Genomic DNA, 27,702 nt, shown 5'->3' with positions numbered 1-27,702 from the left:
ACCCTCTGATGTTAACATTCAAATGCCTAATATGCTCCTACCACATTCCTCTCGGCATTATTTTAACAGAGGAGTTAAAATGAGTAGCTCCTGTACTGCATTTAAAACCTTACCATTCAAGGTGCATTTCTCTCCTTATTCTTACTTCCAAAATATAACACTTTACAATTTTCTACATTGCATCTGCCACCTATGTGCTCCACCTGGCAGTCTTTTACAAACCTTAACAGTTGTACACGATTGGCGATAGTTTGTAACTACAGGCTCAGTGCTTTAAATGTCCCACTGAATTGAAAGGATACAAAAATGTAATCATCCAAGTAGCGTTTCTTAAGATTTTCCACGATCGCCTCCTCTGTGATTTTAGACAGAAGAACCATATCATCCACTCCACTCTGTTTGACATTGTGGCTCTGCCAGTGGTATCTGTCCTTACTTCCCTGTGTAAAAGAGTGAATATAAATGTTTAAATGTTGCCAAGTATGGTATCTTAACATTTAACAGTATGAAAATAATATACATAGGATTTATTTTACATGTATATATAAAACACATACACATATAATACTCTCAATAATTGTATAGCATAAAACAGGAAAGAGATTCCAAACTTTTACTTTTTTATTTTTTTCTCCTTCGGTTGTACTTTTAGGAAACCAACAATGGGCTACTTCATAAGCTCCATTTCACCTTCAGCCATTTGGAGTTGGGGGTGGTTATGTTGTATATTTCTTAGAAAACATCTTAGTGATGCTCAGTAGCCAAATGTGCTTGTGCTGCGATTCTGAGCCATACAGACCGAGAAGGTTCCACGATTGATTCTTGGTCTTACACTGACGGGAGTGGCGTGAGTATTTGGACTGATCATAATGGTCTCCACTATTGCATATCTTACTGTCCAGATTCTGCCAATTCCATTCTGCAGCAGCCACGAAGTGGGCCCATGAGAGCAGCATGGAATGACTTTCCCTCTCATTAAATCCATTATTACCTAGCCCACCCACAGCATTATAATTGAGATTAGGAGCTCCTTTTGAACCTGTTCATCACTGTGTAAACTTTCCCCCAGTAGCCAGCTTGTACTTCTAGAGCACTTTATCATGTCACTGTAACATCTCAAAGCAGTCTTCATTGAATCATGGAAATTGCAGCACAGAAGGTGGCCACTTGGCCCATCGTAGTTATGCCAGACTAGCTATTCTAACACCAATTTCCTGCTATTTCCCATATCCTTTTATATTCTTCCAAGTCAATTACTTATCCAGGTACCTTCCAATTATATTATAGTTTCTGCCTTAATAGCCACTTGTGGTAAAGCATTCCACATTCTAATAGCCTGTGTGAAATTCTTTTTCTAACTTCCCCCTTCCTCCTTCTAGTGATAATCACGAATCTATGCTCTTTATTACCAATTCACCAATCAGTTAAAGCAATCCTGCACTGTTTACCTTTGAACATTTTTCATCATTTTAAAACCTGTATTAAATTCCTCCTTAACCTTTGTTCCAGTGGGAAAAGCCTCAACTTTTTGAGCTTTTCTTTACAACTATAACTTTCTGGAAACCAGACAAAGGGGCCAGTGGCATAGGGAAGAGCAGGATGGAGTTCTCACAAAGTTAGGCTCTGTATTGAACTGCAATACCTAGAGGGTAGTAATGTGAAGATTATTCGAGGTGCCATGCATCAGATACGTTAGGAATAACAGATTGGATATTTTAAATAAAAACAAAGCATTTTCTGTTTTTATTTCCGATTTTCAGCATCTGCAGTCTTTTGCTTTTGTTTTGTATATTTTAATATGCGGCTAAAATGATTATGCAGAAAGGAAGTTTTCTGACTCCTAGGACATTGGGACATTCTGGGCAGGGGAAAACTCTAAAGATGGCACAGATTTCATCTGAATCGGACCAGTATCAATGTCTTTGAAGAAAAGGTAAATAAGGGAGTAGGGAAGGATATAAATGAATAAGGCAGAAGAAGGGATAATAAAGAGTGATGGAGGTAGAAAAGATATAGAAGCTAGATTTTACGGAACTGGGCAGATGCTGTCAGACAGCATTCAAAATACAGACAATGATACAGTGGGTAAGTGTGCATTGTATAAGAATATGACCACATGGGAAAATAATGATAAAATAAACATATGGGTCAAGGGTTGGCTAAAATGGAGGTCTCTCAGTTTTATATCAGAATGGTTCTTAGGAATAAATTGGGAAATCTGAAAGCTCGTGCTAGAGAGGGAGGCTATGATAGCATTGGCATCACAGAGCCCTGGTTCAACAATGACACAAGGCTGGGTAAATATACAGGAATATGGAACACTTTGTAGGGATAGAAAGGACAAACTGGGTGGAGGTATAGCCTTTTATGTGAAAAACACTCGATCATAATGAGTTGGACCTAACCAGTCCAATGCGGATGAGTCGGAACCCTGTGAATGGGGATAAAAGAAATGTGTGTTCTCTAGTGTACCAGGTAAGGAGAAGGACTGGACCTGGAACTTTGCAATCAAATAAGGGTAGCATATACAACGCAGTTATTACGGATATCAACTTAGCAGGGATAGATTGTTAAATCTATAGAAGAAAGACTTGCATTTATATAGTGCCTTTCATGACCTGAGGACATCCCAAAGCATTCCGCAGCCAATGAAGCACTCTTGAAGTGTAGTCACTGTTGTAGCGTAGGAAATGCGGCAGCCAATTTATGCACAGCAAATTCCCACAAACAGCAATATATAATGACGAGTTAATCTGTTTTAGTGATGTTGGTTGAGGGATAAATATTGGCCAGGTCAGAAAGAGTGTAATATGAGTGAAACATGATTCTGGACACAAATATTGAACTGTTATATGACAAAAGAGCAATGTGAGCAGGTCCCGTTCAGAGAACATTTTGGCAACAGTGATCACAATATGGTTGAAGTTAGAGTTATGATGGAAAAGAGGTTGAGTACAATAGAAACATTCAACTTTACAAAGGTAGATTTTCAGAAGATGAGTAAATTAGGATGGACAGCACTATTAGAAAAGAAAAACACACGGAAGGAAATTGGATCATGTTTCGAAATACTACACACAGAGTACAGAACAGATATATATCACAGGGGAAGAAGGGTAACAGAGGGAAAAGACTGATCTGGGCAACTATGCAAGTAAATCAGGGAATAAGGTCAAAAACGGAGAATTGCCATGAATTTTCATATGGATTGTTCCAATTTTCCATCATCATTTCAACAGGAGATTGTTGAAACCCATGGACATGTTTCAGACCATTGTTCGTTAAGTATAAGAATGGGGGTCCCATTCTCCCAGCTCCAAGCCCATCCTGCAGGCTTCAACTCTATTCGGCAGGTTCCAACCACTCTGCACCTCCTGCATCAAAATGTGAAACACAATAGACCCCACTGCAGCAAGAAGCTTCACTATCTTTGGCCTAACAATGGCCACAAACACAAACATTGCAATTCTAGACGATTTTCAGTCTGTCTCTTTAAATGGTTCTGTTGTTGAGACAGTGACCCAGGTTCACTCCCAGCGCCCGAATGGCGAGACCCATAGCTCCCCAGAAATTGGGCCTCGGGCCCCATTATAATGGAGCCGGTGTGGCGGAACCACCAGAGGATTACGGACAATTGTATATAATTCCTTTTACAGCAATGTAGTACAGCTGGGGGCTGCACCTTTAATGTATCTGTTAACTGTACTAGGGCTTCTTTCCTGTACTCTGCGTGATGACGTCATGCCGTCCGTCACGTGATCTCTCAACGGTGGGAAGAACGTGATGACATCATGACGTCAGAGCTCGGAACCTTCTAGCAGTAGAGCTTGGAACCTTCTAGCAGTTGAGCTCGGAACCTGCTAGCAGTTGAGCTCGGAACCTGCTAGCAGTTGAGCTCGGAACCTTCTAGCAGTTGAGCTCGGAACCTGCTAGCAGTTGAGCTCGGAACCTGCTAGCAGTTGAGCTCGGAACCTTCTAGCAGTTTCCAGAGAGGCTTTCAAGCAGACCAGACCTATTTGCATTGTATCCTACAGTTTCCTGTACAGCTTCGTTTGTTCATTAAATTTTATTGTTTTTGATTTTCTGAGTCGATCTCAATTCTTCAGCTAGTAACCCCAGTTCCTACATTGGTGACCCCGATTTCTTCGAACAATTTTCGTTGAAGATACATCATGGACACGAACGCCGTCACCCTCAAACTGCCGCAATTTTGGGAGCAACAACCGGCGCGTGGTTTTTTCAGGCAGAAGTCCAACTTGCAATCCGGGGAGTAGCAGCGGATTCGACCCGTTATTATTACGTGGTCTCCGCCCTCGACAGCGCCACGTCCTCGCGGGTTGTCAGCCTCCTCAAGAGTCCACCGAACGATGGCAAGTACGAAGCTTTAAAAGCACGCTTACTGCAAATTTTCGGTCTGTCCAAGTCGGAGCGCGCTCGCAGACTTATCTCCATGCCCGGCATCAGGGACTCAAAACCCTCAGAGCTCATGAACCAAATGCTCATGCTTTTGGGCTCGGAATCACAATGTTTTCTGTTCCGCGAGCTGTTTCTTTGTCAACTACCAGAGCCAGTACAGACGGCCTTGGCCAATTCTGCGATCACGGATTGTGCTGAACTTGCCGCGGAAGCGGATAAAATACTCACCGTCTCACAACAATCTTGTGCAGCCACGAGGCGCCCATCCCCCACAAGAGCGAATCTGACGACTCCTCCTGCAGGCTGGTGTGCATACCATGCTCGTTTCGGCCCGAAGGCCAGATATTGCCGCCCGCCCTGCAGTTTCTCACCAAAAAAAAAACCTACCTCAAACCAACGGTTTCTGAGAAGATCAATAAGGCCTAAGGGACGCGCCGGAGTTGCGAAGGCCGTCGGGTCCACAGGGAAACTCCTATACATTACAGAATCCCTGTCAGGGCGACGTTTTCTCTGTGATACTGGCTCCCAGTGCAGTATCCTACCAGCGTCGAAGCTAGATCTTCAATCCGGCGGTCAAGTTCCCCCCCTCTAGGCAGCCAATAGTGCGGCCAATCGCACGTTCGGAAAGCGTAGGGTCCTGTTGAGTTTTGGCGGCCAATGTTTTGTTTGGGAGTTCATCACGGCGAAAGTCTCACAGGCCATCCTGGGGGCAGATTTCTTCTGCGCAAACGGGTTTCTCGGTGACGTCCGACACTGCCGGCTAATCAGTGCCTCCACTTTTTACTCGGTCCCCTGCCACCGAAGCACCGCGATGTCTTGGTCAGTTGCCTGTGCAGTCCCATCTCCAAATGAGTTCTCTCGTCTTCTCAGTGAGTTCCCTGAGCTCACCAGGCCCACATTTTCTTCTTCAGTCGCGAGGCACGGTGTGGCGCACCACATTACCACGACAGGATCCCCCGTTTATGCGAGAGCTTGAAGGCTGGAACCTGGTAAACTCGTGGCCGCCAAGGCGGAGTTCCATACAATGGAACGTCTGGGTATTATTTGACGTTCGAATAGTCCTTGGTCCTCGCCATTACACATTGTTCCTAAGCCGGGCGGCGGATGGCGACCATGCGGCAACTACAGACGCCTGAATGGGGCTACCACACCGGATTGGTACCCAATTCCTCACATTCAGGATTTTTCGGCCCATCTGGCAGGGAATTCCATCTTTTCCAAAGTAGACCTCGTCCGAGGCTATCATCAAGTGCCCGTGCATCCTCAGGACGTCCCCAAAACTGCTGTTATTATGTCCGTGTATAATTGAGACACGGACAGCAGGAGTTGATTTAAACAAGTCTTTACTGAATGGAGTCAATCGGGAAACTGAAACTACAGAGGCTTGCTAGCGCCTTTTATACAGGGGTGGTCACTGCCGGTATTGCAGTCTGAGACCAGTTATTCCCTTAAAGGTACATACACAACAATTCCTCCCCTTTTAGATAAACAGTACATAACATTCATTTAACAACTAAATGATAACTAATTACAATCACAATTACGGTTGCTAGATACATTGATTGAGGTTAAGCAATTATAAGTTCAGTCTTTGAGGAGGCTTCTGATTCTGTCTGGATAACGCCTCTTTGGAGTATCAGGTTCTTCTGGCAAGGTTGAGTCTGGATCCATGTTGTTGTTTGGTTCATCTGCTTCCAATATCACCGATTCTGTGGTAGCTGCAATTGGTATGTCGATTTCATTGCCAGGTGTATCAGATCGTGGTGTGGAATTGACGTTTTCCAGTGACTCTAGAATCTGGTCAGCATGGCGTCTTACAATGCTCTCTCCAACGTCCACGGTATACATGAGAGGTCCTTGCCGTGTACAAATCGTTCCTGGCTGCCATTTCTCAGTGCGGTAGTCCCGGGCCAAAACTGGTTGACCTATCTTAAAACTCCTGGTCGGCCTTTCATTCATATTCTGAAACTGCCTGTTCTCCACATCTCTTCGGATGTTTGGCTTAACCAAATCCAAGCGGCATCGTAGTCTTCGATTGAAGAACATCATGGCTGGAGTTTGGTTGGTAACCGCATGTGTCGCATTCCGGTAGGCAAACAAGAAGTTGTCCACCTTGTGTTGTAGCGGTATATCTTCATTACACATTGCCTTGATAGCCTTCTTGAATGTTTGGACAAACCTCTCGGCCAATCCATTAGTGGCTGGATGATATGGGGCGGATGTGTAATGCTTAACACCATTGTTCTTTAAGAACCTCCGGAACTCTTCAGACACAAACTGTGGTCCATTGTCAGAGCAAATCTATTCAGGCAGCCCATTCCTGGTGAATATGGTTCGTAAAACTGTGATAGTTTTTTCTGTGGTGGTTGAGGACATTTTTATTACCTCTGGCCACTTTGAATGTGCATCCACCGCAATTAAAAACATCGAGTCCATGAAGGGACCAGCAGAATCAATGTGCACCCTTTGCCATGGAGATGAGGGCCACTCCCATGGATGTAGAGGAGCTTGTGGTGGGGCATTTTGGACCTTCTGGCATCCTGTACAGCTCTTGGTCATCTCTTCGATTTCTCTATCGATTCCCGGCCACCACACAAACGCTATGGCTAAGTTCTTCATTTTTACCCCTCCCAGATAACCCTCATGAAGCTCATTGAGCACTCTATCCTGCAATTTGGGTGGAATTACTACTCTGGATCCACACATCAAGGTTCCTCTGCACACTGACAACTGTTCTCTTCTCGGCGAGAATGCTGGCAGCAGTGGTTCGCCATGCTCTGGCCATCCCTTCACCGTTAAATCATAAGCCCAGGATAGTGTCGGGTCATTTCGTGTTTCCTTTTCTATGTTTGCATTCGTCACAGGGAGACATTCGACTATGGCCGAGTGGAATTTCTCCATTGGATCCACTGCAAGGTCTTCTTCCGCCGTCGGCAACGGTAGGCGCAACAATCCATCAGCATTCCCATGCTGTTTAGTTCCTTTGTACTCAATGTCATATTGGTGTGCCCCTAGGAAAAGGGATCACCTCTGCAGCCGTTGCGCTGTCATTATCGGTACGCCCTTCTGAGGGTTGAAAATGGAGACAAGAGGTTGATGATCAGTTAGTAGAGTAAATTTTTGACCGTGCAGGTAGTGATTGAACTTCTTCACCCCCCACACTAGGCTGAGGGCCTCTCTGTCAATCTGGGCATAGTTACGCTCGGCAGAAGTTAACGAGCGTGACGCAAAAGCTATCGGCCTCTCTAAACCATCAAGGAATTTATGTGACAGTACCGCCCCAATGCCGTAGGGAGACGCATCACACACCAGTCTGATCGGCAGTGCTGGGTTGTAGTGAGCCAATACTTCTCTTGAAGTGATTAAGTCCTTACTCTTCTGAAAGGCCCGCTTACAGTCATTGCTCCATTTCCATGCTACTCCCGTTCGTAGTAGGGCGTTCAGTGGGTGCAGAATTGTGGACAAATTCGGTAAAAACTTATGGTAGTAATTCACCAATCCAAGGAATGACCTCAGTTGTGACACATTTTCAGGCGCTGGGGCCTTAACAACCGCTTCAATTTTGTCAGGGGACTTATGTAACCCCTCTTCATCAATCACGTGGCCACAATACGATATCTGTTTCTTAAAAAACTCGCACTTGGGGCGGTTGGCTCGTAGCCCATGTTCCCGTAGTCTAGTGAGCACCTGCTCTAGGTTGTTAAGGTGTTCACTGTCATCTTCACCTGTCACAAGGATGTCGTCCAAGTAACACTGAGTCCCCGGAATCCCTTGCAGGACTTGTTCCATCGCTCTTTGCCATATCGCCGGAGCCGATGCTACTCCGAATACCAATCGATGATACTGGTAAAGACCTTTGTGAGTGTTTATTGTGAGATACTTCCTAGAGGATTCTTCAACCTCCATCTGCAAATATGCTTGTGCTAGGTCAATTTTTGTAAAACGCTTCCCTCCAGATAGTGAGGCGAAGATGTCTTCTATCCTTGGAAGAGGATATTGTACTGTGTGAAGGACTGGGTTCACCGTCACCTTGAAGTCCCCACAGATGCGAACCTTCCTTGGCTCCTCAGACTTCTTGCTTAACGTTTTCTTCATGACAGGAACGATGGGTGTCGCCCACTCACTCCAGTCGACCTTAGGCAACACGCCTGCCTTCTCCAGATTCTCCAGCTCTGCCTCAACGGCTGGGCGAATTGCATATGGTACCGGTCTTGCTTTGAAAAACTTGGGAATTGCATTCTCTTCTATTTTTATCGAGGCGGTTACGCCTTTAAGAGTGCCCAGTTCTTGTTGAAATACCTCTTTGGCGTTAGCTAAGATTGTTGACAATCGTCCAGGAGTGACGTCTTCATCTTTTTTTACCATCCACCGTCATTGCATGAATGGAGTGCCAATCTAAGCTTATCTTCCTGATCCATTCACGTCCCAATAACGGTAGTCCACCATTTTGCAGTATGTAGAGATACAATTTCCATATTTTCTTGCCGTTGTATTCGACAGGCACCCTTATTTTTCCTCTGGGGTATACTTTGTGCCCCGTATACGTCGTCAAGACAATGGATGTCTCTCTCAAGGGTATGTGTGAGAATAGCCGCTCGTAGTCTCGTCGATTCATGACGGTTAGCGCTGATCCTGTATCCAATTCCATTTTAACTTGGGACCCTGCTATCGTGAGGGTGACCCAAATGGTTCGGTGATCCTCTTTTGCGATTACATTGTGAAGTTTGAGACAGCTTAGTCTCTTGTTCCCGGATTCACTATCGCTCATCTGGTCTTCGGAACTACTGTCCGTCATCTTTTGTACTTTCTTGTACGGTTCCTTAGTAGCCTTTTTGTTGTCGCTGGTCTTCTTCCCAGACCTGCAAACTCGTGCAATGTGTCCCATCTTTCCGCATTGCCTGCATATTTTGTCCTTGGACCAGCAGTCCTTCTGGTCATGGTTAGTTCTGCCGCAGCGATAACATTTTGCAAATCCCCATGTCATTTCGTGGGTGCCGTATTCCTGTGGCTTTTGTTGTATTTCCGCAGCTCCCCTGGCTGCTGCTTCGTACGATACTGCCACGCTGAAAGCCTTATCTAGCGTCAGCTCTTTCTCTGAGAGTAACTTCTTCTGTGTTCCTTCACTCAGGAGTCCACAGACAAATTTGTCCCGTAGGGTATCTGCCAGTCCTGCTCCGAACTGGCAGTGCTTTGATAGCTTGTGTAGTTCCGTAAGGTACTCAGCATTGCTCTCATCTTTATGCTGAGTTCTCCTGTGGAATTTAAATCTTTCTGCTATCAGCAGCGGTGCAGGGTTTAGGTGTTCCTGTAGGACAGCAACAATTTCGTTAAAACTCTTCGCCTTCGGTTTGGCTGGAGTAATCAGGTCCCGCAATAGGCCGTACGTTCTAGCGCCCATTAAGTTTAGCAATACCGATGCCTTTTTCTCATCGGCTATTTCGTTTGCTTCGCAATATACCTCGACTCTTTCCACATACGTGGTCCGGTCCTCTATTGTATTATCAAAGGCAGTGATACAGCCAGTCTTCGGCATCTTGAAAATCTAAAATGGCGCCTCCCGCGCTTTGCCTTCTTCCCCGATTTAACAAAATGGCGCCTCCTGCGCTTTGCCTTCTTCCCCGCTGATTAAGATGGCGCCTCCCGCGCTTTGCCTTCTTCCCCGCTGTTGCTAGCGCTGCTTTCCGCAGTTTCCATTGCAACCTGCAGCTCCTCGCGGTTTCCTGTGCGTTTAATATTTCTTTTTTTTTATTTTCCCATCGTGGAACAACCCTGTGGGACTCTTGCCTCCCTCTTCTTGGGTCCGTACGCTGCCCGGCTTCGTAGCACCGGCCGCGCCCTGTGTGCTCCACCCTCTCTCTCCCCTCTTCCCGACAACGCTGCTCGGCCCCGTTGCAAGCCACCCGCTCGAGTTCGCGACCGCCGCAGCCCAGGAAACATCAGTGTACTACCTGCCACCAGCCCGATTAGCTGAAGCACCGTCGACAGGAACCAGGCCCCGCTCTCGACAGCTTCTCCAGCAACCTTCAACTCCGCTGACTCAGGGGCGGATGCCCACGGTCGACGCCCGTTTCTACTGCTTCTTTCTTCCTTCTGGCCTCGACCTCTGCTCACTTCGCTTCAGGAATGGATCCCAGGAGGTGGTGTAGTCTGTAGGTAAGTTCGTATCTGCTCGTCGCCAATATTATGTCCGTGTATAATTGAGACACGGACAGCAGGAGTTGATTTAAACAAGTCTTTACTGAATGGAGTCAATCGGGAAACTGAAACTACAGAGGCTTGCTAGCGCCTTTTATACAGGGGTGGTCACTGCCGGTACTGCAGTCTGAGACCAGTTATTCCCTTAAAGGTACATACACAACAGCCGTCATAACACCTTTCGGGCTCTTTGAGTTCCTTCGTATGCCGTTTGGGCTGAAGAATGCAGCACAAGCCTTCTAACGTCTCATGGATTCCGTGTTGCGCAATCTGCCGTTCATCTTCGTCTACCTAGACAACATCCTTATTCCAGTAACAGCACGAAAGAACACATTACGCACTTGCGTACCCTTTTTTCTCGTCTCAGCCAACATGGCCTTATTATCAACCCGGCCAAGTGCCAGTTTGGGTTGCACAACATTGATTTCCTGGGACACAGAATCACCTCAGAAGGCGCCGTCATGTTGGCCACGAAGGCGGAAGCAGTCACCTCGTTCCCTCTTCCTCAGACCGTCGGGGCCCTCCAGGAATTTCTGGGAATGGTCAATTTTTATCATCGGTTTGTCCCCAAGGCGGCATTGTTGATGCAACCTTTGTACGAGGCCCTCAGAGGTAAATCGGGCAAAGACCTGATCGATTGGACACCCCAGATGGACCAGGCTTTCCTCGACACTAAGAATGCTTTGGCTGCTGCGACTATGTTGGCACATCCCCTTCCGGGCGCAACCATTGCCCTTACCACCGACGCATCTGATTATGCCATCGGGGCAGTACAGGAGCAGTGGGTCGACGGCTCATGGCAACCACTGGCTTTCTTCAGCCGCCAATTGCAGAAGAACAAATGCAAGTATAGTACTTTTGATAGGGAGTTGTTGGCATTGTTTCTGGCCATCCGCCATTTTCGCTTCCTACTGGAAGGACGCCCATTCACGGCTTTTGTAGACCACAAGCCACTTACTTTTGCGATGGCCAAGACCGTGGAACCATGGTCGGCACGGCAACAACGTCATCTTACGTACATATCTGAATTTACAACCGACATACAACATGTCTCGGGCAAAGACAACCTGGTGGCGGATTGTCTCGCCCGCGCCCAGCTCCACGCAGTACACCTGGGAGTCGACTATGTTGGTTTGGCAAAAGAACAGAAGGCAGACCCTGAAGTGCAGGCATACCGGAGTGCACCTTCCAGCTTACAAGTGGCTGATGTCAGTTTCCAGGCCGCAGGGACCACACTCCTGTGTGACATCTCGATGGGCGTCCCACGTCCAATCGTTCCAGTCGAATGGCGCAGGAGAATTTTCGACACTATCCACGGGTTGTCACACCCTGGCATGAGAGCATCACAACGACTCATGGCAAAGAAATTCGTCTGGAAGGACATGCATCTCGACGTCCGTGACTGGACCAATACCTGCGTGAGTTGCCAGAAGTCCAAGATACAATGCCATGTTAAGGCCCCAGTCGCCACTTTTCTGGTTCCAGAGCGTCGATTCGACCATGTGCACGTGGACCTGGTTGGTCCTCTCCCTTCCTCTCGCGGGTACACTCACCTCCTCACCGTGGTAGACCGCACCACCAGGTGGCCAGAGGCAATTCCTTTGGTTGCCACCACAGCGGCAGACGTCTCCAGAGTCTTCATCTCGTCATGGGTAGCTCGGTTCGGGGTACCGGCTGACATCTCCTCCGACCGGGGGCCTCAATTTACCTCTGAGCTTTGGAACACCGTAGCTCAAGGTTTGGGCACCAAGCTTCATCGTACCACCGCCTACCATCCACAGGCGAATGGTCTGTGTGAAAGATTCCACAGGTCCATTAAAGCCGCACTGCGTGCTAGTCTCCGTGGGCCTAGTTGGGTGGACAGGCTCCCTTGGGTGCTGCTAGGTCTTCGCACGGCGCCTAAGGACGACCTGCATTCTTCTTCAGCAGAGCTGGTTTACGGCCAACCACTCAGAGTGCCTGGTGATTTTCTTCCTCCTCACACGGAACCCTGGTCCCCAGCTCAGCAGCTCGTCAGCCACCAGGAAGCAGCTAGGAATTTCATCCCAGTGCCTATGTCGCATCATGACCTGCAGCGCTCCCATGTCCCGGTGGATCTTAAGAGCGCAGAATACGTGTTCATTTGGCAGGATGCTCGTAAAAACCCGCTCAAACCGCCATACACAGGTCCGTTCCATGTCATCTCGTCAGGTGACAAGTCCTTCACAGTCGACGTCGGTGGTAAGCCTGACCACATCTCCATTGACCAGTTGAAACCGGCGCATCTGGATCTGAGCAAACCAGTCATCACCGCTCAGCCGCCTCGTCGTGGTCGTCCACCGTCGACTGCCGGTCCAGTACAGCCACAGTCATCCGCCGAGTCGCCAGTGCCCGCCTCACCGGGTCGACCACAGCCGGCCTCTTCTTCTCCTCCGCCTGCGGCGTCATCCCAACCACAGCCAACGGCCAGTTCATCTTCTAGCGCTCCATTCCAGCTGCCGGGGTATCGCAGTCAGTCGGACAGACTCGTCAGACCCCCTTCTCGCCTTACCTTCTCTGTTAAAAGCAATTCTGGGGGGGTGCATGTGACGGAACCACCAGAGGATTACGGACAATTGTATATAATTCCTTTTACAGCAATGTAGTACAGCTGGGGGCTGCACCTTTAATGTATTTGTTAACTGTACTAGGGCTTCTTTCCTGTACTCCGCGTGATGACGTCATGCCGTCCATCACGTGATCTCTCAACGGCGGGAAGAACGTGATGACGTCATGACGTCAGAGCTCGGAACCTTCTAGCAGTAGAGCTCGGAACCTTCTAGCAGTTGAGCTCGGAACCTGCTAGCAGTTGAGCTCAGAACCTTCTAGCAGTTTCCAGAGAGGCTTTCAAGCAGACCAGAACTATTTGCATTGTATCCTACAGTTTCCTGTACAGCTTCGTTTGTTCATTAAATTTTATTGTTTTTGATTTTCTGAGTCGATCTCAATTCTTCGGCTAGGAACCCCAGTTCCTACACCGGCATGGTGATTCTAGCCCATCGGTGGAGTTATAGATTGGGCCGCTACTGGCGTCGCAGATAAAGGACTATATTTTTTGTCCTTAACCAATATGGCGTCGACGCATTGCCAGCTGGAAATGTGCGGTTGCTTCCTCCCCATCATATTGGGGTCTTAGTAGTCCAGTTTTGTGGACCAATTTCTAGGCCATGGTATTTGCAGCCTTGGTGCTTACTTTATATCCAAACAGCCTGCAATTGATCTGAGATCAGTGAAACAGAGGAAATCTGGTCATAAGCATTAATGGTGTCATTTGACCTTCATTTCAATCTATTTAAATAATAATCCCTCTGTCGAGTATACTGCCGTACACCCCCAGGAATGTGGAACTGGAAGTCTAAGGGTTGCACAATCATAGTGGACCCCCGATATTTTAGGTCTCTGCTCACTTTTCCTCTGCTTTGCACCACAGAAATGAGCACAAGTGGGACACAAAGCTCCATTATCGCAGGGTATACTGCCTATTTTATGCTCATCCTTAATTTTGGCTCCATTAACATTATTTAGGCTTTTTACCTATTCTCTGATTACTGCAATAGTACTGAAGATGTTTAACATCTGTAGGTTTGCTCACTTCCAATTTCCATGTTGCTCCTCTATTCTAACTGCTTAACATGTTTCTGAATTTTTTTTGTTTTTATTTCTGTTGTTTCCAGTTAAAAGTGCCATAAAATTGTAATTGAGATCAATTCTTTTAACAATGAACATGAAGGAGGTCCCAGGGTGATAACAACAAAGTTACAGTAAACTAATATGCACAAGTGTAACAGTTGCCGTTTCTGCTTGTCTACATTTGTGGGTGAAGATCTGCGTCATTCCTGGTTTGGCCGCTCCCAGCTCCACTTCTCAGTTCCACTCCTCTTCCTACACAATGTTACTGCTGCTCCAGGAGACAGAATGATGCTGTGGACGGGAACTTTCGCAATGTGAGATCAGCAGAATTCTATCACTTGGAGAAGCACCAGATAGGAACCAGAAGTGGCAGGGACTTCACAGAATAGGAGTTCCTGGTTGCAGCCTACAGGAATCACTAAACATTTCCCCAGATAGATGACGTATGAATGGAGATAAAAATATCAGCAAGCAAGTAAACCACTTCATTCTAATGCGTGTACTGGCTGTGAGACTAGAGTGGAGAATGCTGCTGCCAGTGTCAATTGGGATGGCGTGGCAAGCGGAAAGTGCCAGTGTAAACTGGAAGAGGAGCGCGGAGGAGAGTGCAAGCATGGATTGAGGGGAGAGGAAGCAAAAAGTATGAACAGACACTGAGGAGAGAGGGAAGGAATAGAGTGCCAGTTTGAACTAAGTGCGGAGGGGATATAAAAGAGTGCTTGCAGGAACTGAGGAGGGAGAGAGAGAGAAGTGTGTCAGCGTAAAGTGGGAAAGGGAAAGAAGAGTGTCTATGTGCCACAGTGACAACCGTGTAAACAATTTTGAAACAATTTAACAATCAAATTTAGTAGCAGTGAGTATAAATATATAACCAAATTCTCCACATAAAATGAGAGAAAATCCCTGCAATTTTTGCTACAATCTTCTGCTATACAAATGCTGGATCTGTAGCTCTGGTTATATGACAGACAAGCCTGTTCCCCATTGCATATTCAGTCTACCTCCGTGTTATAAACCTTTGTTCAGGACTGCTGTTGAGTAGTCAATGTTTTTGAGTTTTTGTCAGGGTGTTTGAATTCATTGGTCAGCTTTTGCTAGTTTTTTATGGTGACAGGTATGATTCTAAATAAAAGCATTTGTGAGGATGGTGCACATAACTGGTGTCATCCACTATCAGCACCTTGTAAAGAAGGTGATCCAAGCAACAACTAAATATTTTCTGAACCGACTAAATTGTACTGACAACATCAGGTTGCAAATGTTTAAATGCTATAAATAGCTAACTGACCACATAAATTGTGAGTCGCCAATAGATTGTGAAGATCAGGTCATAGCTCGTACATTTATGGTATTCAACAAGCTGTGCTGCAGTATTCCACAAAATTTTTGCTTTACTTCCTTCACTTTCAATACATTTAATAGGTAATTTAATTCCTGCTTTAAACGTTTTGAGGTACAACTTTATTGTACTGATGGCAAAGTGGTACCTGACTCTGAGCAATATTCTTGCAATTTTTGGTGAGTTGTTATGATCTGGAATGCACTGCCTGAAAGGGTGGTGGAAGATGATTCAATAATAATTTTCAAAAAGGAATTGGATAAATACTTGAAGGGGGAAAATGCAGGGCTGTGGGGAAAGGGCAGGGGAGTGGGACTAATTGAATAGCTCTTTCAAAGAGCCGGCACAGGCACGATGGGCTGAATCGCCTCCTTCTGAAAACCTGTAAGTGACACACGGAATACAAACTGTAAACTTAACCTTGGTAAGCTTGGTAATACTTGGTAATACTTAATTGGAGGAAGGCAAATTTCAGTGGGTTGAGAACGGATCTGGCCTGGGTAAATTGGAATAAAAGATTGGCAGGCAAAACTGTAGTTGAACAATGGGCTGCCTTTAAAGAGACGGATCGGGTACATTCCCATGAGGGGGAAAGGTAGGGCAACTAGAGCCAGAGCTCCCTGGACAATGAAAGAGCTAGAGAGTAAGATGAAGCAGAAAAAGAGTGCATATGACAGATGTCAGGTTGAGAATACAAGTGAGAATCAGGCTGAATATAGAAAGTTCAGAGGAGAAGTGAAAAAGAAAATAAGAGGGGAAAAGAAAGAGTATGAGAATAGATTGGCAGCTAACATAAATGGGAAGTCAAAAGTCTTCTATAGGCATATAAATAATAAACAGGTGGTAAGAGGAGGGGTGGGGCCGATTAGGGACCAAAAAGGAGATCTACGCATGGAGGTGGAGGGCATGGCTGAGGTACTAAATGAGTACTTTGCATCTGTCTTCACCAAGGAAGAAGGTGCTACCAAAGTTGTTGTGAAAGAGGAGGTAGTGGAAATACTGGATGAGGTAAAAATTGATAAAGAGGAGGTACTAGAAAGGTTGTCAGTACTTAAAGTTGATAAGCCACCAGGACCGGATGGGATGCATCCTAGGATGCTGAGGGAGGTTAAGGAGGAAATCGTGGAGGTACTGGCCATAATCTTCCAATCCTCCTTAGATATGGGGGTGGTGCCAGAGGACTGGAGAATTGCAAATGTTACACCCTTGTTCAAAAAAGAGTGTAAGGATAAACCCAGCAACTACAGGCCTGTCAGTTTAACCTCGGTAGTGGGGAAGCTTTTAGGAACGATAAACTGGGACAAAATTAACAGCCACTTGGACAAGTGTGGATTAATTAAGGAAAGCCAGCACGGATTTGTTAAAGGCAAATCATGTTTAACTAACTTGATCAAGTTTTTTGATGAGGGTTGATGAAGGTAATACAGTTGATGTGGTGTACATGGACTATCAAAAGGCGTTTGATAAAGTGCCACATAATAGGCTTGCCAGCAAAGTTGAAGCCCATGGAATAAAAGGGACAGTGGCAGCATGGATACAAAATTGGGTAAGTGACAGGAAACAGAGTAGTGGTGAACGGTTGTTTTTTGGACTGGAGGAAGGTATACAGTGGTGTTCCCCAGGGGTCGGTATTAAGACCACTGCTTTTCTTAATATATATTGGACTTGGGAATACAGGACTTGGGAGTACTGGTCATAATTTCAAAATTTGCAGATGACACAAAACTTGGAAATATAGTGAACAGTGAGGAGGATAGTGATAGACTTCAAGAAGACATAGACAGGCTGGTGAAATGGGCAGACACGTGGCAGATGAAATTTAACGCAGAAAGGTGTGAAGTGATGCATTTTGGTAAGAAGAACAAGGAGAGACAATATAAACTAAAGGGTACAATTCTAAAGGGGGTGCATGAACAGAGAGACCTGGGGGTATATGTGCACAAATCCTTGACGGTGGCAGGGCTTCATATATAGAGGCATAGAGTACAAAAGCAAGGAAGTTATGATGAACCTTTATAAAACACTGGTTCGGCCTCAACTGGAGTATTGTGTCCAATTCTGGGCACCACACTTTAGGAAGGGTGTGAAGGCCTTAGAGAGGGTGAAGAAAAGATTTATGAGAATGATTTCAAGGATGAGGAACTTCAGTTATGTGGATAGACTAGAGAATTTTTGGTTGTTCTCCTTAGAGCAGAGAAGGTTGAGAGGAGATTTGATAGAGGTATTCAAAATCATGAGGGGTCTAGGCAGAGTAGATAGAAACTGTTCTCATTGGCGGAAGGGTCGAGAACCAGAGGACACAGATTTAAAGTGATTGGCAAAACAACCAAAGACGACATGAGGAAAAACTTTTTTACGCAGCAAGTGGTTAGGATCTGGCATGTACTGCCTGAAAGGGTGGTGGAGGCAGACCCAATCACTGCTTTCAAAAGGGAATTGTACCTGAAGGAAAAAATTTTGCAGGGCTACGGGGAAAGGGCGGGGGAGTGGGACTAGCTGAAGTGCTCTTGCAGAGAGCTGGCACGGGTTCGATGGGCCGAATGGCCTCCTTCTGTGCTTTAACCATTCCACGATTCTATGAAGCTGTCCTAATTGGTAATAGCACTGTGTGCTGGTAAGCTACATGGTCTTAGTTGACTAACACTCCAGTAGGATCCCTGCATACACTTGGGGGGTCACTAACATATTAAGCTATAAATTCTTTCATTAATAAGCAGGTTCACTCACACAAAATGGCTCAACCTATTTGATACACAATAGCCCCAGAAATATGTCTGTTATAGCTTCAGGGAGATAGACTGAAGAAAATGTCTTAAATTACAAGTCTGTGTGCCGATTTGATGTATTAATTGTTTTCCAGGTGCTGTTACTAATAGGCAACAATTGGATTGTTCCTGGGGTTTATTAGATGGACATTCTCACAGTTTATTAATATTGTTTGAATAGAAGCCACTCAATTCGGTTGGGTCATATTTAAGTACATGTTTGATTGCCAACTCCATTTAAGTTCAGGAAATACATTTTTAATTTCTTTCATTCAACCTTTGAAGGATTTTGAAAGTATATCATAGGCTGACTTGCTTCAGTTCAGCAGTGGTTCTGAAGCCATCAAAGAGAAAGATAGGCAAGTAGCTCCATGGAAGGTTAGCAGTAAACCACCTAGTAAGGTTATCATCAGAGACTTTGTTCTAGGCCCAGTTTTACATTGAAGTTTTAGTGCAGGAGACACAACAGTTTGTTATTTTCTATACTTTGAGGAGGAACAGTCAAGACTGTAACAAATCTACCATTTGTCCCTTCTATTGTTCACTTATCTACTCACTGGTTAATAAACTTGTTTGGTAGTTTACAGTCTAACCCAAAGTCTAATAGAATTTAACCTAGGATCTGAATTTAAGGAGATCACCTGGGTACATATGATCCAGTAAGCTGAATAAAGTGACAAGGGTTTCTATTTAACCCTTGTGCTTGCTATTGGGCAGGTAAAGACACATTCTGGCTCATAGGGAACAAAGGCTCATTTATGGGAGTGGTCTTTGGTGGTGGACCTGAGAAGAATTTCTGAGGTCCAACTATAAAAGTACCGCAGCAATCATTAGTATGCTAACTTTTTTAGCTTGTCTTTAGTTTCAACAGTTTGCATCCTTCATGGATTCTTTTTTGATAACCCTTTTGGTTGAAAGTACAGGTAGACTATCCTTTATCCGAAAACCTCGGGACCAGCCGAGTTTCGGATAAAGGAGAATTTCGGATTTCGGAAGGTGGGTCGGCGGGGGGTCGTGCGCACGACTTACGCTGACGCTCAGCGTAAGTCAGTCGGGGTCGGCGAGGGTCGGGGCCGGCGGGGTCCGCGGGGGGGTCGGCGGTTGTCGGGGCTGGCGGGGTCGGCGGTTGTCGGGGTCGGCGGGGGGTCGTGTGCACGACTTACCCTTTATCCGAACTTCCGAAACCGGAACCCTCTAAAAACCGAAGGTTTTTTCGTTCGTACGCACGACTTACGCTGAACGAAAAAACCTTCGGTTTTTAGAGGGTTTCGGTTTTCGGAAGTCCGGATAAAGGGTAGTCTACCTGTATTGGAAGAATTTGTGGCAATACAGGTGGCAGCACGGTGGCATAGTGGTTAGCACTGTTGCCTCACAGCGCCAGGGACCCGGGTTCAAATCAGGTCTCGGGTGACTGTGTGGAGTTTGCACATTCTCCGTGGGTTTGCTCCGGTTTCCTCCTACAGTCCAAAGATGTGCGAGTTAGGTTGATTGGCCATGACAAAAATTGGCCCTTAGTGTTAGGGGGGGATTAAATACGTGGGGTTACAGGGATAGGGCTTGTGTGGGATGGCTGTCGGTGTACGGACTGGGTGCTAGGGTTTGGATGATCAGCAATGATCTCGTTGAATGGCGGAGCAGGGCCGAATGGCCTACCCCTGCTCCTATCTTCTATGTAATTTGTATTGTTGTACATAGCTTCGACAGGTTTGCTCATTTTTAGTTCTGTCTTTGCCTCACTTGTTATTTTTTAAAGTTGGTTCCTCTATTTACACTGTTGTCACTCACCCTTTTGTATTTAAACCAATATATATTCTTGGGATGTTGGCATTGCTGGCAATGTTACATTTACTGCCTATTCCTAGATGCCCTGAGAATTTGATGATGACGTTTCTTCTCTGACTGCTGCCGCTCTTGTGCTGATGATATCTCCACAATGGTGTTAGGTAGGGAATTGTAGGATTTTGACCCAGTGACATTGAAAGAATGGCAGTATAAATCCAAGTCAGGATGGTGTGTGGCTTGAAGGTAATGATGTCCCCAAGCTCTTGCTGCTCTTGTCCTTCTTGGTGGTGGAGGTCACAGGGCAAAGAGATGCTGTTGAAGTAAGCTTAATGAATTGCTGCAGTGCATTCTGTAGGTAAAACATACTATAGCAACAGTGTGCTAGTGGTGGAGAAGGTGGATATTAAGTCTGAGGAATGATGATCAAAACTTCTCCATCTGCAAAGGTGTTGAGCTTCTTGAGTGTTGTTGCAGTTGCAGCCATCCAACTGAATGGTAAGTCAAGAACATGATATGAGCTTTGTAGATGGTGGCAAGGCTTCGAGTGGTCAAGAACCGAGCCACTCGTCACAGTGTACCCAGCTTCTGTCCTACTGCTGTAGCCAGAGTGTTGAAATGGAGTTTGTTTCGTTACTTACTTCATATTACTTTGTTAATTCACTTTGGCCCACGGTTGTTTAGTCTGTCCTTACTAGTCATTGGTCTGTGTATATATCTTGCATGCTCAGTAGTAGTTGGGTAATGTGCCTCAATGGAGATATTCATTGAATCATAGAAACTGGAGCACAGCAGAAGACTATTTGGCCCATTGGGAATAACTATCTCTTGAACTGGGGCTATGTATTCTAAACTGGAGCAGCAAGAGGCCAACAGCATGAGAAGGCGGTTGAGTAAGTAGTTTGGTTCAGCATGGTGTGAGTGAGTGAGTGCATATTACATTATAATTTTTGACTAGTTAATTGAGCATTGCATTTGCACATACTGGCTGAGATGGTTTGACTTACAGTCTAGTTATTAATTAGGTGGAAAGTACTGGTGATTAGATGTGTTTCTGATTCCTTGGCTGCTTTTAATTGACTGGTTGTACTTACTGTGTGTCTTGAATTGATTTCAGTAGATTGTACAAACGAGAGGCAGTCAAGAAGAGTGAGAAGGCAGATGAATGAGCTGAGCCTGGTACTGAAGTGCAGTTGACTTGAAATTACATTCAGCTATCTGAGTTTCCAAGTCAATTTGAATCTACATTGTATGGCAGGACAGTAGTGTTATGCAGAACTTGCATGATGTGGGAAGCGTCAGGAAACCATGAGTGTCCAGGGCAACCACAAGCGCAACAAATGTCTCCGGCTGAACATGCTAGAGTTTATAATTACCAAGCTTGAGCAGCAGTTCGAAGCACTCCACAGTATATGGAAGGAAGAAGAGTTCCTGGAAAACACATTACAGAAAGTGGCCAACCCATAGCTAGAGGCCAACAGTGTGCTAAGTGAGGATGACTTAGGAAGACACAATACAAGAAATTCCTGGATACTTAAAGATGTCTGATAGATGTACAGTGCTGGATGCCTAAGTTACAAAAAAGACAGTGACAAAGGACAGTGAAATCAATAGTCATGCCATGGCATCTTGGAGCAAGTGGTTATTGCAGAGAAATGTAAAGGAGGCATAGTCAACAAGGGGCGTAGACTCAGCATTATTACTAGATGAACAAAGGGAGAAGTTAGTAAAAATTTTCCTGCAGAGGATTATTGGAGTATGAGATACTTTATCGACTAAGGTGATCGAGGCGCAGGCTATAATTTCATTTAAAACAGAAATGGCTAAACATTTGAAAAGGAAGAATGTAAAATTAGTATAGAGCCACCTGTCCTACTTTCTGTTTTGGCTTAGCATTCTATAACAAACTTCAATATTTATCTTTGTTCTCTTCACAGTACAACCAGACAAACTAACTCATTTAGGAAGCCTGCCCTTGGTTTACTTCCTTTACTTCCCAGATACTAAGCAGTTGTGCTTAGTCCCAAATCCCCGCTTTTTGTCCATAACCCTGTAAGTTGCTCATCCTCAAGTACCCGTCCAACTGCCTTTTATCAGCTTTCACCTTTTCTGGTAGAGCATTCCAGATCCTGACAACGCTCTGAGTGAAAACATTTTTTCTCATCTCCCCTCTAGGTCTTTCGCCAATGATTTTGAATCTAGGACCTCTGGTTATTGACCCACTCGCCAGAGGGAATGAATAGTGTTTCTCTATCTACTCATCAAAACCTCTCATCATCTTGAAAATCTCCATTTGGTCACCTTTTAACCTTGTCTGTTCCAAGGAGAACAATCCTAAATTTTCCAACCTCTCCTCGTAACTGAAGTTCTTCATCCCTGGTAACATCCTCTGTACCCTTTCTAAGACCTTTACATCTTTCCTGAAGTGTGGTGCCCAGAATTGTCCACAATACTCCAGCTGAGGCCTAACCAGTGATTTATAAAGTTCTAGCATGACCTCTTTGCTTTTATATTCTATTCCTTTATTTATAAACCCAAGTAACCCATTTGCTTCTTTAACCACCTAATCAACTTGCCCTGCCACCTTTAAGGATTTGTGTATATGGAGACCAAGGTCTCTCTGCTCATCTACACTTTTCAAAATCGTGCCATTTCTAGTATACTGTCTTTCCATATTAGTCCTCCCAAAGTGCATCACTTCACACTTCTCCGCATTGAACTCCATCTGCCATGCTTCTGCCCATTTCACTATCCTGCCTATGTCATCTTGAAGCCTATAACTATCCTCTGCCACTATCTACTACGTTGCCAAGTTTCGTATCATCTGCAAACTTTATAATGCTGTTCCCTATACCAGAGCTTAGATCATTTACAAAAATTGAAAAGAGTAACGGACCCAAAACTGACCCTTGGGGGACACCACTGCAAACCACCTCTTGGTCTGAAAAACATCCATCCACCACCACCCTTTGCTTCCCGTCACTGATACAATTCCGTATCCATAGCACTACTTTCCCCTTAAATCCATGGGCTTCCATCTTAACAAGCCTCCTGTGTGACACTTTGTCAAATGCCTTCTGAAAGTCCATATATACAACGTCTACTGCACTACCTTGATCAACCTTCTCTGTTACCTCATCAAAGGATTCAATCAAGTTATTCAGACTCGAATTGCCTTTAACGAATCCATAATGGCTCTCCTTGATTAACCCATGCCTTTCCAAATGAAAGTTTATTTTGCCTCTGATAATGGTTTCCAATAACTTCCCCACCACCGATGTTAGGCTGACTGGTCTGTAGTTTCCTGGCCTCTCCCCTTTCTTGAATAGTGGTACAGGTAGACTATCCTTTATCCGAGCTTCCGAAAACCGAAACCCTCTAAAAACCGAAAGTTTTTTCGTTCAGTGTAAGTCGTGCGCATGACATGACCAGAGTGGCGCACGACTTACGCTGAGCAGGGCAGAGGATCACTGAGTTCCCTCCTGGGTAGGAGATTGCAGGCCGAGCCGGGCAGTGTGAAGGAGGTATACCGGGAGAGTGAACCCAACAATACAGTGGCCCGTCCGATAGGTGCAGCGGCCTGTCCGATATTCTTTTCTCCCCCCCCGACCCCCACCCTTTCGGATAAGGGATAGTGTATCCTTTATCCGCACTTCCGAAAACCGAAATCCTCTGAAAACCGAAAGTTTTTTCGTTCAGCGTAAGTCGTGCGCATGACCCCGACCCCCCCCGCCGACGCCAACCCCCGCCCCCGACCCCCCGCCGACGCCGCCCCCCCGCCCCCGACCCCCCGCCGACGCCGCCCCCCGCCCCCGACCCCCCGCCGACCCCCGCCGACCCCCACCCCCCCGCCAACCCCTGCCCCCGACCCCCGCCGACCCCGACCCCCACCCCCGACAAATTTCCCAGTCTTATAAAATACCTTCTGAAATCCGAAATTTTCCGAAAACCGAAACACGGCTGGTCCCGAGGTTTTCGGATAAAGGATAGTCTACCTGTATAACATTAGCAACCCTCAAATTCTTCAGTGCTGCTCCTCTGTCCAATGAGGATTGAAAGATTGTGACCAATGCCTCTGTTATTTCTACCGTGCTTCTTTCAGCAACCTAGGATGCATTTCATCCGGACCAACTGACTGACCAACTTTCAGTAATGCTAATCTTTTTAGTACATCTTCTCTATCTATTACTATCCTGTCCATAACTTCCCTCTCCTCTTTATCACATCATCCACTTCCTTTGTGAAGGCTGATGCAAAGTATTCATTTAATACATTAGCCATGTCCTCTGCCTGTACAGGGTGATTTCCCTTTGGGTCATTAATAGGCCCAACTTTTTCCCTAGCCAACCACTTTATGGCCTGGATTTTAATCCTTGGGCGGGTTGGGAGCGGTGGGGGCTCGGACATGTTTGGGAAACCCGGGAGAATGGGTTTCCCACAGGCATTGCCGTATTAAACAACAGGGCCTGATTTACATTTGAAACCTCCATTTCCCACCCGCAGCCAGCCAGGTGGAGAGGATGGCTGGCTGTGGGCGGGTAGGCCTGCGGCACGAGGCTGCAGAGAGGAGGAAGGGAGGGATCGAGTGGGGTCTGCAGGATGATTGGGCGGCCAGGGGCTCATCGAATGGGGGCCAGAGGATCATCAAATGGGGCCAGGGGCTGAATGGGGCGGCAGACGACATCAGGGGGAAGAAGGAGCCTGGGGGGTAGGCAGATGACATTGGGGGAGCATCAGTGGGGTGGGGGTGGGAGGCCAGGTAGGCGATCAGAGGCTTGGGGAGGGTGGAGGATCAGAAGCCTGGGTGGGGGGATTGGAGGCCTCATGGTCTCTGATCATGGGGGGTGGGTTAGGCAGGGGCGCCTACCTCTTGGATCTAGCAGTCCTCACCTTCCATTAGCTGGCTGGTTTCACGAGTTCTGCAAAACCTGACCAGCCACTGTTAAATTTAAAATGGTGGTTAAATCTGAGGTATGCCAGCCTCATTATAATATTTAAATGAGTGACCCGCCTCCTGGGATTGGGTTGGCTGCCCGCCGCCCGTCCCGCCTCTGTTAAAACCAGAAGTGGGCGGGTTGGAGGCAGGTTGGGGTTGGGATTCAGATTTTTAACACTTCAACTTCGCACCCGACCCACATTTTCTGACTCTTGCTTTGAGGTGCAGTTGACAGTAATCAGGCGCAGGAGCCATCACATTTTTAGGAGCGAGGAAAGGAGGCCCACAAAGGCGATGGTGCAGGGACAGTGGAAGGAGATGGCACCAGCGGTGTCATCTGCAGCAACTCAATGCTGGGAAAAGTTAGCCAAGGTAAAGGAGGCAATCACACCTTGAACCAATTCAAAGTTAAAGGCATATCTCTCCAGCTTTCTCTCTGTTCCACACCATGTACTACTTCTCTAAAATGACCACAAGGAAGCACAAACCTTTCACATCCCCTGCCTTCCTCCGCAATTACTCTTTCACTTACAGCCTAATGTGCAGATACGGGTGGACAGACTCAGTTACGTATTTGTTCATGTACCTGTTTTCACCCTCCATTATGGAATACTTGTTTGACAGCAAACAGAATGCATTTACACTTTCACTTTAAAAGGAGAAAACAGCACATAACCACAGACATTAATTGGGGAGACCCCCAAGCCCCTGGCCTCCCGCTTGTTATGAGGAGGAAACCCTGGAGCCGATGATCAGGCAGTGGGAGGGGAGGTGTCATCTGCAGGCTGGTCAGGAACCTCCCATCAAGTGATGTTTCTTCAGTTCCTGCTGCTTTGATGAAATTTCCCCCTCAAAATGAATTGCAATGCTTAAGCTCACATGGTTTGAAAGTGCAATAACCATTGTGCATCTCAGCTGCTCCTGCTAACCACTGCTTTTCTTCTGCCCTCTGAGGAGAACCCAAGCAATAAGCAGAAGAGGAAGAGCCTCAAGAACCAGGGCTGCCCCACTTCACCAACCCTATCATTATGTCCCACTTTAAAAGAGGAAAACCATATCCAAGCACTTACAGTGCTGCGTCAGACGGTGCAGCAGAAGATGGTTTAATTGGAGGAGAGAGCAGGGCAGTGGGATTAGCATTGCATTGTTCTAGCAAAGAGCCAGCACAGGTGTGTTGGGCTGAGTGACCAACTTCTGTGCTGTAAATTTCTGTCATTCTTTTGTCCACTAGCTGCAACTTCAGCACAATGATGGATATGTGCACAGCCATGCAATTGACCCTGGAGAGCATAGCAGCAAAGGATTTAAGGCCTGTTGTAGCTTCTAGCATTGCAACTGCTGTCATAGATGTTGGGTCTCAGAGTAGACACGCTGGGCTAGAAATTCGATGTATTTGCGCCTCCCGTTAGCACCTCCGGGGGTGCTAATGGGGCGCAAACGACTTTTCACCTGGGTGTGGCACCGCTAACGATTCCTGCTAAATTCAGTGGGAGTTTAGCGGCGGCAGCGCCGTGCGCAGCGCCCCGTTTTCGCCCCACCTGCAAAATTGGCCCACGCCTCCTGAATCTGTGCCGGCCGATGACTGCGACTGATTCAGGGGGTGGGAACGGAGTGGCAGGAGGCTTGAGGGACACTAAGTAAAGGGGAAGTGGCGGGCGAGGGAAAAAAAATTCAGCTGACTTGTTGCGCCTTTGAACGCGGGGTCCGTGCTTGCGATCTGGCAGCCCGGCTCTCCTCTTGAGTGTTGGACTGCTGGCACGACACCCCACTCCCCGGTGGTCCAGGTAGGGCCCCGTAGAGTTGTTGGCTTGGGCCCTCCCCTTTAATGAAGGGAAGAGCCCTTCCATGCGGCAGCGCTACGTGGCCCAGAACGCACCACCCCGATATTCGGGGTTAGCGCTCTAAGAAGGAAGTGGAGCGCTTGAATTAGCGCTCCACCTCCCTCTTGGGGCACTAAAACTGAATTTAGTCATCGCTGCACTATTTTTCAACAGGCGCTAAATTTAGTGCCCATGCGATGTTAGCCATCCAAAATGGTCGCTAACGAATTTTCCCCCCGCTATCTCTCAGAGCTTCTAAGATGCAAATATAAACATTTTGGCCTAGAAATTCAGTATAGCCACTTTTGGGGCGGTAAAGTCGGGCGGCCGCTAAAGTTTGCGCCCGCCGGAAAGCGGAGGCCACTTCGCCGATATTCAGTAGCTTTGGCCAAGGAGTTTGCTCGAGCGCTAAAACTGGCGTTGCATGGCTATCTTTAGGCGCTAAGCCGGCGGTGCAGACTGATACCGCCGAGGCCGGGCGCAGCGCAGGTGCGGTCATGTTTTGATTGACAGCAGACACCCTGGCGCCGGCCAGCTCTTAAAGGGGGAAGGGTTGACTTGGTCTGCTGCCACGCCCTGGATACTGCAGCCCTCCAGCTAGGCCTAAACACTGCTGCTGGAGAGAAATAGCGCCAGGAAGGATGCAGAGGGCCCGTGAGCAAGCGCAGCGCTTCTCTGCCCATGATTTAAAGGTGCTGGTTAGGGCTTTGGAGAAGAGAAGCCATATCTTGTTCCCGGACAGTGGCAAGAAGCCTCCCAAGAGGGTGTACAGGAGAGCCTGGAGGGAAATCGCCCAGAGGGTCA

At 46.7% G+C, this 27,702-nt stretch overlaps 1 protein-coding gene across 1 annotated transcript in view; it reads right to left on the bottom strand.

Annotated features, from left to right (window-relative positions):
* myo1f (myosin IF) overlaps positions 1–27,702 on the bottom strand; it is a 214,742-nt gene that overhangs the window by 167,489 nt on the left and 19,551 nt on the right. The window contains exon 2 of the mRNA XM_086004739.1: positions 303–440. Within this exon, the coding sequence (XP_085860865.1) occupies positions 303–440 (138 nt within the window). The remainder of the gene's footprint in view (positions 1–302; positions 441–27,702) is intronic.

The sequence above is a fragment of the Somniosus microcephalus genome, chromosome 13 (genome assembly GCF_052327205.1).
Source record: "Somniosus microcephalus isolate GS21.2 chromosome 13, FLI_Smic_1.0, whole genome shotgun sequence".
Lineage (NCBI taxonomy): Eukaryota > Metazoa > Chordata > Chondrichthyes > Squaliformes > Somniosidae > Somniosus > Somniosus microcephalus.
This window is presented reverse-complemented; position numbering and strand designations above follow the sequence as displayed.